Raw genomic sequence first — 16,020 nt, 5'->3', positions numbered from 1 at the left:
AATTAAATAGGGAAGAGGATTGAAAGGATGGAAATCAAGAATGCCATTCAATAGTATCACAGTTATCTTTAAGCCACCAGTTATCAATTAACTTTCAAGAGAGGATGGTTTTCTCAAGTTTCTCTAGTGCAATAGAAATGAGCCAATCCTTTATGAGGAGGTATCTACTTCAAGTACAGCCTCAATATTTCTATGTAAATTGATCATAATGACCTGCTAGGTTAGGAACATAATTTTTTGTGGACCACCTCATACTTGGTTTGTGTTGCAACCTCTCTGTGTAAAGGTATTATAGCAGCGAGCAAAGGTAGGCTATAAAGATCATTCAATCATGTAGAGCTGCAGTTCCTGACTAACTTTGTTAGCCATATGGTGCCTCTCTAAATTATGTATAGTTGCAGAAAAAGATTTAGAGGACTCAAAAGAGGTTTGTAATCAAGGCATTAGGCATCTCGCACTAAGGGCAAGTTGCTTTGATTTCATTATTGGAGGTTTGCAAGTTAGCATACAACAGACTCATAAGAAATATGTAAGCATGGATCTTATGCGGTGTGCCATTTGCACTATAGAGTGGTGTACATCGCTTGATGGTCGCCATCAAGAGATAGATAGCTATCAAACAAGATAGATTTACGTGCTATACATAGCACATTGCTGTTGATAGCCATCCCTCTCCTAATGGCTGCCATCGAGTGGTGCACAGTACTAAGATTCTGGGTCAATTTTAGGATCTCATATTTTGTCATAGGTTCTAGTACTAGTATTATAGTCTTGTCCTTAAATACAACTATCTATAATAGTTGACACCGTCTCCTAAGAAATGAAGATTCCAACCTCCTAAGCGCATGGTCACAAAGGTCAATTAACATTGAGAGAGCTGGAAGATTAACATTCCAAGCACTCATGAATTTGATTTGGATTTCCGGTCCTTAATGGTTCTTACCTTTTATTGTTCCATTTCTATATATTTCTAGGGAGATAGAATTGATCTGGTTGATCAATCAATACTTGTCAAAGTAGATTAGCTTGATCTACCAAATTTGATCAATCGAATAGATAGTAGGTTTTATTGCCTTGGACACCCAAATACTTGAAACTTGTAATAAAAATAAGAAGACAAAAATCGCAAGTTCAGCAAAATAGAAGTTCAAAGAACAGATAAACTTGAATTTGTAAATGAACTTCATGGAATAGACCAAGATATAGTTCTTGAGAAAACTACTAATACTACCAATATCGGATGTAGGCAAGCCGACCCTGGACAATTACAACTCATCTACTCCTACTCCTAAGAAATGGGCACTTGGCGTCGTATGCGCTCGAGAATGTTAGGAATTCAGTAAGGTTTTCTTTTATTGGTCATAGTTGCATCAATTGTTCATCAATTCTACTCACTACTTAAGCACTTATTATGGTCGTAAATTCGCTTCGGACACAATCGAGCACCATCACCGACATCTAACACCAGTCACGTACTTATGTGATCATGCACATTCTTGCATGTTTCACGTGTCATCGATGCTCGACACCTTACTGTTTGGTAATAAATTGAGCATAAACTAACTTGCAAGGTTAGAAGATATTAAAAATTCATTAATAAGTAAAATTATTTGAATAGAAATTATATAGAGGTCGATATCTATTATCTATTGCAATACATAATGCAAATTTGGGAGCCCTTATGAGGCATCACTATTTGTTCGTAAGTCCCGCCTGTTTCAATATTGAAGTATCTCCCACCTTTTTTTTTTTTTCATTTTTTTTCCTCGGTCTATAAGTGATAATCTTCTACTTCTATCCATGTCTAACTCTCCAACGATTCTCATCGTCTCGTCTAATTGATTGAGAAAGCACTATGTAAATAACAAATTACAAGGAAAAAATTTTCGACTGACACTTCATGGATGGTTTGCATGATTGTTACTTATCGACACCCAATAATACATACTTATGTAATTGGATATGTAATTCACCAATCTATACAATTATTCTAGGCAGGTTCCTTGTTTTTTTTTTTTTTGAGCTTTTATCATGCCTGTCCTTCCCTTGATATTACAGGAAGATAATCATAAACTAAATAATCCATAGATTCACTCCTTAAATAATCCATATTTACTTCTCCAACAATCCATAGATTCACTTCTCAAGGCAAAGATCTTTCTATTCAATTTAACCCTCCATGAACATTACTACTTTTAAAAGACAGGTTAAGAAATTCCATTTGAAACATTCCATCACCCCTGGACAACATCTCATCCACGCATTACAAATTCTAGACCATCTAACCGTTGGTGCGAATCTTGGAAATCCTTGACGTGTCCTAGTTCTATGTAACGTGGGTTAGGTTAATGCATCCTTTGCGTTATTTGCGGGAAGAAAATCACCGTCAAAATTCCCACAGGTTTGGTCATTAAATACAGCGTATCGAAATTAACATAGGTCTCACACAAGCACGGAGACTTTCTAAGCAAACGGCTATTATGAACCGTCTATCTGTACGTGAGTGGATGAGATGACTTCATTGGGATAAGATGAACGGCAGATCCGTCATCCTCATAGAAAGTTATATACAGACAATTGTATCATCGAAGAAACCAGAGAAATGAAAATCGCCAAAATTCCAAGCCTTGGGGGGACTATAAAAAAGCCCCAACCCCGAGTCAAATTTGTCCTTCGTTCCTTGTCGTCCAAGGCTCCTCTCCATCCCCTCTCCCCCTCTCCTCGTCCTCTCTCTCCTACCCCAAACCCTACCTCAAGAATAGAAAAGAATATGTGAAGGAGAATCCGATCTCCGATCTAAACCCTATTCGGATCGCTTTCGTCTCTCTGATTCTCCGACGGCGACGACCCCCTATTATCCGATGAACGGCGGCGCATTGTCCTCCAATCCGCGCCGGCCCGCCGCTCCGGCCGCCGCGGCACAGCTCGCTCCGGGATTCCGGTTCCACCCAACCGATGAGGAGCTTGTCAGCTACTACCTCAAGCGCAAGGTTGCCGGAAAATCCCTCCGCATCGATTCCATCGCCGAGATCGATCTGTACAAGTGCGAGCCCTGGGACCTCCCGCCCCTGTCCCGGATCGTGAGCCGGGACCTGGAGTGGTACTTCTTTAGCCCCCTCGATCGCAAGTACTCTAATCGCTCCCGGATGAATCGCTCCACCGCCCAGGGCTACTGGAAGACCACCGGCAAGGACCGCTCCGTCCGTCACAACAACCGCGTCGTCGGCATGAAGAAAACCCTCGTCTACCATGCCGGCCGGGCACCCCGTGGCGAGAGGACCAATTGGGTGATGCATGAATACCGGCTTGAGGACCAGGAACTCGCTGGCACTGTCACTTGCACTGGGATCCCTCAGGTATAGAAGATAGCAGGATATGAGACCGGATTTCTTTTTTCTTTTTCTTTTTTTAATCTTGTTTTTTGGGGTTAAAGTTGTCATCTTGGTTCGATTTGTTGTTATTTAATTGAATTTGGGCTTTGGGTGGGCAAGGATGCGTACGTTGTCTGCAGGATCTTTAAGAAGAGCGGCCCAGGGCCACAGAACGGGGCTCAGTATGGGGCTCCATTTAACGAGGAGGAATGGGAGGAGACCGATGGTGGTATGTTCGTGCTGGGAGATGATGGCGACGATGACTTTTATGATGCTGGAGAACACGAACAGGAGTACTTGCAGATGAATGATTTTCTGCAGGTAATTCTGCGCATAAAATATACCTGGTTGTTTATATTTTGAATGATTGCAGAATGCGTTATTCTTTATGCATGTTTTATATATTTTTCTAACAAATGCACACTATAACAAGGGAAAAAAATGGTACTAAGTCTAGTCGCCTATAAATTTCCTATTGCATATAAATAGTGGCTGTTGAACGTGAAATGAGGCCAAGAAAACATACATTTTCTGGAAAGTTATTATTGCATGCATTGGACATCATGTTGCCTTTCTCCTTGCTTTCTTTTCTTCATTCCATCTGAATGTAATTTTCTGGGAAGCTTCCAAGACTTGTCATTTATTGCTTATTTTGTATTTATCAAATACATCTTTGGGTTGTATTAGCTTACCTAATTCTTGTTTCCCGTTTGATAGAGTTATGGTAATGTTACCTAGATCAAGGAATAAAGCAATAAACCATAAATCTGATACGTATCATGATTGTAGGTTATCTGCATGATGCGACAGTGCATGACACTTTATTGTTATGCAGCTTGTAGTTCTATGTATAGGCATGCATCTGTGTGTCTCTTTGAGTCATATAACACTTGCTGGTTTTGTAGTGGCTCATGCCCCCCCTTCCTTTCCTCCCTTCCTTTTTCCGGTCCATGATAGATTTCCTTAAGTGTTCTCTATTATTCTCTGGGATGTTCAAAAGTCTGTTCTTTGGTTTCTCTTATAGCTTTTTTGAGAATCTGATGAACCAATTAATAATTGAGCACACGGTAATGGTGCAAAATTATTTTTCTGTATCAGATCGTTTTTTTTTTCCTTTTATGATTCTTTGATTTTATTTGAGGTAACTTTATTTTCCTTTTCGTCCAGAGCAGACAGTTCTTCAGCAATTTTGAGATCATTCTAATTAACTAGGACTTCAGTCCAAGAAACCAAGGAAAAAGTTTATTTCCTTGAGATTTTAAGGATCATGGGATGTCAAAAGCTTTCTTGAGGTACAAAAGTGAGAAGTTCATGTTGAGTAGATTGGCTTCCCCCTAGAGGGCATTCACAACATTCGAGTCTGGAGCAACAAGATCTCAGCTCAAATCATACATACCATCAGAGAGTTAGATATAGTTATTGCACTATTTCAACATTTTGATTATAGTTGGAGTCTATACTATGTAGATTGCACCCCCAACCCCCCAGAGGGCATTCACAATATTTGAGTGTGGAGTAACAAGATTTGATCGCAAATCATGATTATATCACTATTTTCAATATTTGTAGGTAATGGTTATATGATTATGTTGGTATTTGGCAGGAAAAAATTATATATGGTAATTTTCATGTGATTTGGTATCTGTATGTAGTTTTGTGCTTGTAACTTTTACTGTTTCAATATTTATGTAGTTAAATATTAGTTTGTTAACACTTGAATCAAGCATCACAGTTCAAATTAATGTGTAACACGATTTTTAGTAATTTATAGGTTTCCAATATGATTTGTTCTCCATAATTTTATATTTTTAGCTGGACAAATTAAATTATGCATCAAATTGTACCAAAAAATAATAATAAGTCTAAAATATCATGCTATATTTTTTTTTTTGGATTACTGTTTTTAATTATTTTTACTCTCTTTTGCTGAAACTTTGAAGCTCTAGTTGACCATGTTTATTGAAACTTGATGGGCACAACAAAATCTGAATTGAGTTTTAGAACCTTGTTTATACATGTCAAAAGTTTGCTACAGGAGAATGATAATAGGCTTCAGGAACTTGTTCCAAGTTCCAAGTATCTAGGGCATTTTTTGGGTCAAACATGCATGATTTAGCCACATTGGTCCAAAGCACTTCTTATGCATGGTTGGGTTGCATGGCAGGTTAGTTACCTATATGGGCTTAAGCAACCTATATGTATGGCATGGCCCTATACTAATGACCAGATATTCTTCTCCTTTATTCGCACTCTAGTAACTGGCAGATTTTTATACTGCACTAGCATATGGGAAAGTTGACCATAGAATGTTGGGGGATATTATTATTTTCCTCAAGATTTAGATGCCATGCTAAAATAGGCTGTCTAATTAGTGTGGAAATGTGTAGTTAATTTCTATTTTCTCCCTTAGATCTACTTTTGTATCTCTTTTTTGTGTAAATATGCGAACCTAATTTCTTTATTAATATTTCTAAATACCAATATGCACCTAATATTGCATATGCAGTTTGAGGGTGCTCTAGTTGCTCATATACCTTAGCTGCTTTTAAAACCCTAAAAAGAGGTTCCTTGTGCTATTATTATCATTTTTCTCCTGTTCTTATTATGCTAACTATACATGATGGTACTTTGAGCAAGTTTTCAGAGACTCATCAAATCTCAAAGAGAAGGTTTCTTACAGGCGAAGCATCTTTTAAGTATAATTTGTGGTTTAACAGGTTAAAAGAGGCTATTTTGTCACAGCCAGAATGGATTAAACTTAGCAATGATGGATCTAACGGTTGCAATGCCCAAGCTGGAATCGTAGGTGTTATAAGGAATGATTCAGGATTCCCCTTTTCTTGTTGATTGGTCTACTGAGGCTAAAAGTTCTCTGTTGACAGAAGATCGCATGATATTCCAAGGATCGAGGCTATTTGATTGGAGCAAGTGTGACATGAGGTGTCTTATGTGGAAAGCGGACTTTATTGATCATCAACATGATAAGGGTTGAGCTGCGGGTGCCTTGATACTTAAAACTTGTTGGATGAGATGCTGGTTTTGGTTACAAGTTGTAGAACTAGTCCTAAATCCAAACAGACTAATCAAGTTGTTGATTGATTAGATAACCTTGGAAGCTGGTTGATTCCTTTTATGTATGAAGTTTTACTAAACTTCCATGGGTTTGATCTCCTGATTGAAGCTAACGTGAACCATCAACCATATAACTTTTATAGATAATGAAACTATTCTTTGAATAGTGAAAAGAAGAACCAAAGTTTTGATGAGATGATTCAAAAGTTTGTCAGCCTATGAATTTGAACTAGATCATCTCCTTCTTAAAGTTTACTTATCATGAATGATCTATGTGGTTACAAGGCCAACAATCTTTTTTTCCCATTTTTGTCTATTGTTGAGGGCTTTTAGTAGGTAACTATATGTGGATATGAGAGACATCTCTCCAATACTGGTTAATTAGGGCTGCAAATTGGTTGGGTTAGACTGGGGCATGCTTGACCCCAACCCAACCTAGCTTCATGTTTGGGTCTTGATCTTGTACTTGATCGCAGCCCATTAGCATAATTGGGTTAGGTTGGTTTGGGTCTGTGGAACAGTTTTTAGACTCGGCAGATTATTCGGTCAGATCGAGGTCAATATAGCTCTGACCTAACTTGAAATGTTTGGCCTGGGTTGGGGACCAGGTTTGCTCAAGTCTGCAAATCATGTCAAGCATTAAGCTATTCTTTTATAGCTAAAAATGTAATAGTTGATAATTAAATATAAAATTGTCAAAAAAATTTAAATAAAACTAAAAAAGCCAACTTAATCGTAGATTTTTCATTCAGAAACTTCTTAATTTCATCCATGAAATTGATCATTTTTACGATATAAGTTTACAAACTACAATTCTTAGAAATATACATCGATATACTCAAGATCCTTATTTATAATGTTTCGTCAAAACAAATGCTGAATATTTATGTATAGTTAAGTGAAAAGGTGAGAGGAGATGGGGTTGTTGTGATGAACAAGGAGGGATTAATTCAATCAATAAGTGATGAAAGTAGATGAGGGGAAATGGGGTTTAAATGAGTGTTAATTCAATCAATGAGTTGAGAAAGTTATTTAGTGTATACCTATTCTACATATACATGCGTTTATACATTGAGACACATCTGCATATTTATGGTAAAAGTAATCCATGAAGCATTGTAAGCCATCAAAATAACATCGTCCATACATGTGCAAGCTCATCACTTAGTGATCATTCAAATTTGTAGACCCAATCCACTTTATATTTTAATCTTAACATTATGGTCTTGGAAATTGACTATTTACCATTAAAAGATTAAATATAGAAAATGTCCTTCCCCTCTATTTTTAGGGTATTAGGAAGTGCCTTAGGTGTATTTGGGAAGTGTCCGAAGCATATTTTTTTTTAAATTCAAAAAAAAGATAACGCAAGTATTGGACATGTACCCAAAGGGTATCAGTATTTGATATGTATCTAATATGGGCACATCATGTAATGTGAAGTATCTATGATTCCTAAAGCCTAGTTTGTCTTTTGCAAAAATTTTGGGATCATAAACTGACATTACTTATCGAATGTGCAATGGTCCGGTGAAGGGTAAAGCAGAATGCTTAATCACATGATGATCAATTGTAAATCCAAGGTCCTTTGGCCACTCAATCGTGTATCCAATTTTTTATAACAGATGTGAAATTTAAAGGTTGTTTGGTTCATGGTTGAGTTAACATATGTATCAAGGCAACTAATTCGAGCAGGCAAGTCTATTTCTACTAGATATGTTGTCCACATCAACAATCATCAAGATAACATATGGATAGGAATAGGATAAAATCATTTATTATCTGGAAGAGTATATTAAGCCTTCTATAGGCGCATAATGTAATATATGCACTAAATGAAACCAATTTGGGCTATGTAGCTGACATGTTATAGGACTTGGCTAATTTGGTCATTCAATTGGTTCATAGCCTAAAGTTTGATAATTGGTTTAGTTTTGTTATTGTCAAATATGAGTTTTGTTAGGAGTCTACTAGTTAGGACAGTGCTGTGGTTAGGGATGAAAACAGATTAGGCCGAAGCTTGAAAATTTTTACAACTGTTGGCCCAGGCCTGAATCCCAGCCCTATTGGTTCGAACCTAATCAGGTCAAGCTCTTCACCTTCCCTCATTCTTCTTCCATCTTCTAAAAAATCTTTTGGGCTCTAGAGCAAGCCTAGTCCTGGGGTCCAACCCAAGACTGGCACAAGCCCCCATCTTACTCAAGCTTGAGAGGGAGGGAACCAAAGCCCAAACAAGTATGACTTGAATCAAGCCCATGAGAGCAGGGAGGGTGAGAGAGATCAGGTGTCAAGGGGAGGTTGGGTGGGTGGTGGTTGCTGGTAGAGGAGGTCTTCATCTCCATGGAGGGGGGGGGGGGAGCGGAGAGAGTGATCGGATGGTGAAGACGGTCAAGTAGGGATCAGGTGGGAATAGGAGGTTGATCTCCATGGGGTTGGGGAAGGGGGAGAGAGATCGGGTGAGGACGAGGTTGAGGGTTCAGGTGGGGGTAGGGGGTCATTGATCTCCCATGGATGGGGGGATCTACCACTTGTTGCATTGTCCGCTGTGTTCACCATGACATTCGCCGTGCCTGGGTATTGGGAGACCGGGCACTGAGCATGGGAAAGGAGAGAGTAGGGCATCAAGGCACTTGATATGGGCAAGCTAATGCCCTTAATAGGGGTTTAGTTTTGAGCTTCAAACTAGGAATTGGGTGCAGGCCTTGGGTCAAGCTAAGGCTTGCCCGAAATTGGGCTGCAACTTATTTTGGCTTTAAATTCCGGACCCAAGTTTGACCAAAATTTGATTGGGTCTGTCACGACCCAGATTCAGAGCATGATTTGTCGCGCCCTAGATTCGAAGCATGACATGACTGTGCTACCGAGGGGTACAATCCAAGATAATCTGAAGCCAACATTACATTTTGCTTTCAAATCCATCTCAAACAAAATAGAATAAATAAAAGTCTAATTTCATTATCAATTAAATAATGCAACCAACAGTAGTTTAGAGCGTTTAAATCCAAACATAAATACCAAACTTATAATTCTCAACATTTAAAAAATCATTAACTACAAATTCACAGTTAATTTAAAATACTAAAATTTTTCTACAAAATCGCCAAGCTTGCTAGTGCGAACTTCAAGCCTGAACCATTATTCGTTTCTATCAATTCTATTTATCTCGAGAGAAAAAGAAAAATAGAGGTATATGAGCGACGACTCAATAAGTAAATCTTTCACTACCTTGAGCATAAGTTTTTTCATGTCAATGCATCATTTAAGAAAAATAACAGATATTCCAAAATAAGCATTTCATAGTACTGTATATTAAGATAAGTCATAAAGTAAATCATGCATGCATAAATCATTCATATTTCATAAACATAGTTTCAAATTCATTTTGCAAATAAATAAATAAATCATCCTTCTGCCATTTAGCCATATCAAAATTCAAATTATTGCTCACAGATATTTGTGCTATGGTCACTTTATACCCGTGACAGGGCCAATGTTCGTAATCGACATAAATTCGTGTTCGTATGCCAACTTTTTACCCATTGGCGGGGCTAGTGTTCGTATGGATGCTAGCTTTAGGTGTTGATTTTTTCAATTCAAGAGATCATACATAGCTATTAAAGAGCCTTTAGAAAGCTTATATCCTTTTCGTAAAACATACATATAAATAGATGAAAAATACTAAATGACATGATCAGATTCATATATCATAACAAAGCGATTTTTATTAAAACATTCATAAAACTATTTTTTATAATAAAGCACAATTTTCATAACACCTATGCCGATCCATAACTTTAAGAAAAGCATGATATTTTCACAAGTAGATTTTATGCACAGAAGACATGATCATAAAGAGTGTAAAATCTACTTATAAGTTCGAAAACTAGTAAGGAGTATAAGATTTACTTATAAGTTCAAAAATTAGTAAGAAGCATAAGGCTTACCTTTTTTGTTTTAAACTGTCAGACTTCGCTAGGCGATTCAGTTAACCATATTAAAAATATTAAAAACGAGATTAATTTTTATTCGAATTAAATAAATAAGAAAGGAGACGGTTGGTCAGGTGACAGTGTTCGGCGATTCCAGGTGGATCAAACCTGAGTGATTCGATCAATAAATCATAGGGCATAGATTCGATCAGGGCCAAGGTTAATTAACATGGTTCATCAATGAGGGTTTCAAGGACATTCAACAGGGCCAGGGTGATCGGTCCAGTAGACAATCCAGGCATCAGAGAGGATCAGGCCTCTTTATAGGGGTCAACTCGAGTTCATAAATCAGGTCGACAGGACTCGATATTGAATTTCTTAGATCTTTTAGAGAGAAAGTATAGAGAAGAGAGAAAATAATAGAGAAAGAGGGATGGTTCTCTCTCTCTTCTTTTTACGGTAAACAGGGGAGAAGGGAGATGGGTTGGTGGCTGCCGTGGTCATGGTCTGACGAAGTAGCCACAGGCAACGGCGGCTGGCAGTGACGGGTGGCCGGCCAAATTCAACCCAAAATAGGGCCGAACAGGGGAGTCTATGACCCAATCAATACCAAGCACTAGTCGACTTACCAGCGACTGGAGCTCCAGCAATTGGTCAGGGGCAACGACCGAAAGCCCCGATGATGAATGCTGGTGGCGGCGGTGGTCGAAAAAAGGGGAAGGATTGGTAAAAACAGGGGAGATGGAATCCAATCAATTTCCGACGAATTTCTCCATTGGCGGTGGTGGTTTAAGGCCGTGGAAGAAAGAGAGGACAAAAGGAAAGAAGGTTGGGGCCTTACTTTGGCTCTGGCGAGCTCTTCGGCCTCGATTTCTGGCGAGCATAGTGATAGGCAGCCGTAAACTTCAATGAGAAAAAGAGAGAGAAGGGAGTTTGATGATCATCGGTGGAGGAGAAAGAGAGATGGGGAGGTTTTTATATAGAGGAGGCAAGCCTCCCTTGGCTCTCGAAAGTCGACTCCTACCAGAAGTTGGACGGAGAAGAAGACTCTGTTTTACTTTTTTTTTTTTTTTGATGTGAGCTTGGGTTGGGCCAAGCTCGGGTCAAGCCAGTCAAGCGGACCGGGCCATCACTGGGTCAGTCCTGAAGCTTGGCCTTAGGCCAGCTTGGATTGACGAGCTTGGGCTTGGCTTAAACCCATTTCCATCCCTAATACCGATGTGGTACTAGTATTGATACCAAAATTAGCACTTAAAACTTTTGTTTTCTGTTGTGAGTTCCTCGCACTACTTTCTTTGACTTTATTTCGGTTGCATAAGTAGGTTATAGAGCAGCTGCTCTAACCAAACTACATGCTTTAATGATGCTAATGAGTTTTCAGGCCATTCTTAATTTGAAGATCAAGTTGTGTCTATTTGTGCATTTATTTTGCATCAACTGTTTGTAAAGCATAGTTTTTCAGAAACAATATTTAATAAGTATTTTATTTTTTTCTGATTTTATCACCACTTGGTTTAGTTTTGACTACCCAAATGACATGATTGAAGTTTGAAAAAATATTTGTTAAAACTGGTAAATATCTTCTTCTTTTTTTCCAAAAAGTGTGGCATACATTGTACCCATTTTAATCATGATGAATTTCCTTGTGTTTTTTCAGAACTCTTTTTTTGAGGTTATTCTTTGCATTTTAAGTTTAATTAGCATCCATACAGTCTGCTACTAAGAGGTAGTAGTTAATTGGGTTACAAAAGTTGGGCTAGAGTACTGTAAGTGGCGATCTCCTGAGTTTGTGAGTGCATGTTAATGTCAAAAGATCATTTGCATGCATTTTAGTTGAGTATCAACGGAGTCCTTATTGAATGTGCATGTTTGGTGTGTGCATCCAATATCCATAATTCCATCAAACTGACAAGTATAATCGTCGTTCATATTTATGTCAGTTATATCTGGAAATGAAATGCATAATGGCCTTGGATATTGCCACTATTTTTTATATTTGCAGATAATGGCTATTTCCATTACTATATGGGCAGTTTTGGCTACATTCTTTTGTCTTCCAGTGTCCCATTGCTATAGCTTTAAGGTCGCCATGGTTATGCATTTTTAATAATGATCACATAATTTCTGGATATTCTTTTTAGCTGATTGTGTAATATTTTAATTTTTTTTTTACTTATTTGCTCTTTGTTGCAGGCTGTTTCTATTCCATGAATTGGTCATTTTGAAATAAACAAAAAGATAACGTTCATATGTTGTTGGTGACATTTCATTGATTTTTTCACCATTGTCATTATAGTGTTGATTGAGTTATGTATTACAACATTTTTAACTGTTTTCAGCACCAATACCAGACAATCAACATGCAAATGATTCTGATTTTGTGGCGGGTCCTAATTTGCAGGACAGTGGCAGCCATCAGGAAGATCCTTCAGTTCTACTGGAGGAAATACTGAATGACCCAAGTTTCAATAATGACATGATGGAACACACTGATGAACCTGAACTGCAGAATGAGCCAGTGCTGAGTAATAATGACATGGGCAAAAAAATTGGCACGGCAGAAGACCCTCCAAGCCAAAATGAGGGATATGTGGAGCTTAATGATCTTGCTGATATTGTAAACGCGGAAGACCCTCCTAGTGAAGACTCTGTAGGTTGCTCTTTAAGGACTTGTAATGTGGATGGAGTAGATGATAGCACCAATTTACAAGAAATCCTTGATGTGGAGGAATTTTTCGACACTGTGAATGAAAATATAAACCAGCCGGAACTGTTTCAGATGGCCCCAACACTTTGTGATAACTATAAGCTGCAACCGATTGATCTCAGGAATCCCTTAGATGGTGATTGTCCTTCCGGTCAACTGGCTGACGGAAATACATTGTTATTTGATGCAGCTAGTAATGATCTAGCATTTGCTCAGGATGATTTTGCCGAACTGAATCATCTTCTGGACTCGCCTATTTCCGATCCATCTGGATTTGATATGGTGGATAATTTAATGGCGTACTTTGATGCTGCAGATGATAATTTACATGTTGATACTGCAGGCTTCTTAGAAAAGTCAGGGTGTATGAATTCTTCCATCTTGGACCAGTTCAACCTCACTCCTGAAGTATGCTCCATCAAAACCTCAAATGAATTTGCCCTATCTTTCAATCAAGCAAACATGTACCCGTTGACAGATAAATGACGTAACATATCATATGTTTCTTTTTTACAGTTTGATGGCATCAATGCTCAACCAAATGAGGTGATCCCCTGGGCATCAGAAGCAAATGTTGCAAGCGACCCATCATCCTCTCTTAGATTACCTGATGCTGGTAATCAATTAAAGACTGAAAAAGATGTCAATATTAAACTAGGTATGATTTTTGGGATCTGATGCTCTCCTAAGAAATTAACTACACTTTTTAATCATTACTTTTTAAGCCGTTTCTAATAAAATCTTGACCTGGTTAAAGTCTGATTACTGTATGGATTGTCCAAATATGCTTGTTTGTAAGTTGGTAACTATTTTTCCTTATAAATTGTAACATCTGAGGTTTGCATTTGCAAGACCAGAATGGGCTTCTGGTAAACAGTCTAGGTGGTTCAAAGCATCTATTTGAAAGATTATTTCTCATGGACTGGGCCTTCTTTTGAGTCATATACTGTTCTGAATGCAAGCTTTTTCTTAAATTGTGGTTCAGATGTCCAAGGGAGTGAGAGTAATGGTAAAACGATCACAAAACGGCTTGTGAACATGTTGGGCTCAATCTCAGCTCCCCCTGCCCTTGCTGCGGAATATCCTGTTGGGAGGTCTGAGAAGCCTGTTGGACAAATCTCTGAAACCCATTCAGCCAGCTCGGTACATGTCACAGCTGGGATGATCCAAATACGTGATCTAACCGTGACAGGACACACAAAACACTGGTCCCTGCAGAAGAATGGAGATGCGGACTTTCTCCTCTCCTACAGTATGGCTGGTAATGAAGTTAGCAACTCTATAGGTTTTGACCCAATTTCAAAGATGCAGGGAGGACCATTGTCAGTGGTGCTACGTGGTGGCTTCTATCTTTTCTTCCTCTCAGCGTTGATTCTTACAGTAAGCTATAGAGTAGGATTGTGTATTTGTAGCAGGTGAGGTTTGTCTATTGAAAACACTGTTTTGACCATGAAAGGGCAGAAAATTTAAAACTATTCAGGGAAAGTGAAGGACCGACAATGCTGGACTATATCTATTGTATATTGTGACATCTGTAATAACCGTGCTATGATATTTATTAGTGGCTTTTTTCAACTAAATCAGATGGTGCACAGACTGACCTCCTTTATACCTTAATAGTAATTCTTGTGTTAATTTGATACGCATGGGTTCTCTCTTACTATCTATGTTCTCTCTGCAACTTTGGATGTTTAGGATGTAATAATTTTCCATGTAGAAGATCACTGAGGCAAAAAAATTGACTTAATTGGCTTCGATTGTGGTTCTGAGAATTAATGCTGCACTGTTCGACACCCAATATGTACCTATGGAAAATGGAGGCTTTTTGTTTGATAATATATGCTATACTTTGATCTTGTGAATTGTGATCCAGAAGTTGAATATGCTGGGATTAACAGCATTTTCTGTGCATGGTGCTGAGAAACCTTGGTCGGCTTTTGCATTCGGTTTAGTATTGCTGTTTCTATTTTTGTTTATCTAGAAATTGGGGAAATACCACATGGAGGTTAACCATGTTGAAGGTAGCATGCCCACAGCTAATGTTATTCCTTTTCTATTTTCACTTTTCTTGAAGGTGGTAAATCTTTCCTACCAAAAGCTCTGAAGATTTTATAAATAATTTGGAAAAAAAGTTTCATTAGATGTACATTTTCAATCTAGTTGATTTGTCTTTAGCAAAAACAGTTTTATATCTGGATTTATTTTGCTGGTGTATCCGATGATTTTTCAGCAACCATGCCAAGGAGCAGAAATTCAGGAAGATTACCGAATGAGCAGATATTAAAATGATATATCTATCAGAGGAAGAATTTCTACAATTCTAGTGCACATTTATTTTTTGGAACTGATCAGAAACTTGTGCAGGTGAATTGATCAGGCACGCATTCCACTCATCTGCCATCCTAAACATCCTAACATGCTCACTTTGTTTGTGCTACTTAATTGCTAGCAGCTAGGCCTGCAAACGAGATGAGTAGCAGCTTGGTCTCTTATTTGAAGCTTGAGAAGTTCATCCAAGTCTTGTCTCCAGCTGAGCTAGAGGATTAAAGCTTGACCCGAGCTTAAGCCACAGCTGCTGCCGCTGCTTCTTCTTCTTCTTCTTTTAATTTTATTTTTAGAAGCAGTTTAAGCTTCTTCTGTTAGGATGCAAATGAGCTGAGCTGAGAGCTGCATTAAATTGGAAATAAATAATGATTGTATTGGCAGTTTTTCCTATTTCGCAGAGTATAACACCCGAATCTTTCTATTTGAACCCTTTTTCAGAATTCAATTTCTTTTTATTTTTTTGATAATATGGATAGCATCGTACCATTCTAGTACTAGTAAAATCAGAAAAGAGAAGGCAGAGCAGGGAGGAGAGAAGACTCCAGTCTATCCCATAATAGACCACCAAAGTGTTGAGCGACGTAGGATGTAACCCAATCAACCATCTTATTCGCCT

General features: G+C 38.2%; 1 protein-coding gene across 1 annotated transcript; it reads left to right on the top strand.

Annotated features, from left to right (window-relative positions):
- The first annotated feature begins 2,669 nt into the window (after positions 1–2,669).
- On the top strand, positions 2,670–14,662 carry LOC103705495 (NAC domain-containing protein 53). The gene is made up of 5 exons (XM_008789222.4): positions 2,670–3,356; positions 3,492–3,692; positions 12,774–13,487; positions 13,596–13,737; positions 14,065–14,662. The coding sequence occupies exons 1-5, from the start codon at positions 2,862–2,864 to the stop codon at positions 14,496–14,498; spliced, it is 1,986 nt and encodes a 661-aa protein (XP_008787444.2). The 5' UTR covers positions 2,670–2,861; the 3' UTR covers positions 14,499–14,662.
- Positions 14,663–16,020: the final 1,358 nt, after the last annotated feature.

The sequence above is a fragment of the Phoenix dactylifera genome, chromosome 17, assembly GCF_009389715.1.
Source record: "Phoenix dactylifera cultivar Barhee BC4 chromosome 17, palm_55x_up_171113_PBpolish2nd_filt_p, whole genome shotgun sequence".
In the NCBI taxonomy this organism is placed as follows: Eukaryota; Viridiplantae; Streptophyta; class Magnoliopsida; order Arecales; family Arecaceae; genus Phoenix; species Phoenix dactylifera.
This window is presented reverse-complemented; position numbering and strand designations above follow the sequence as displayed.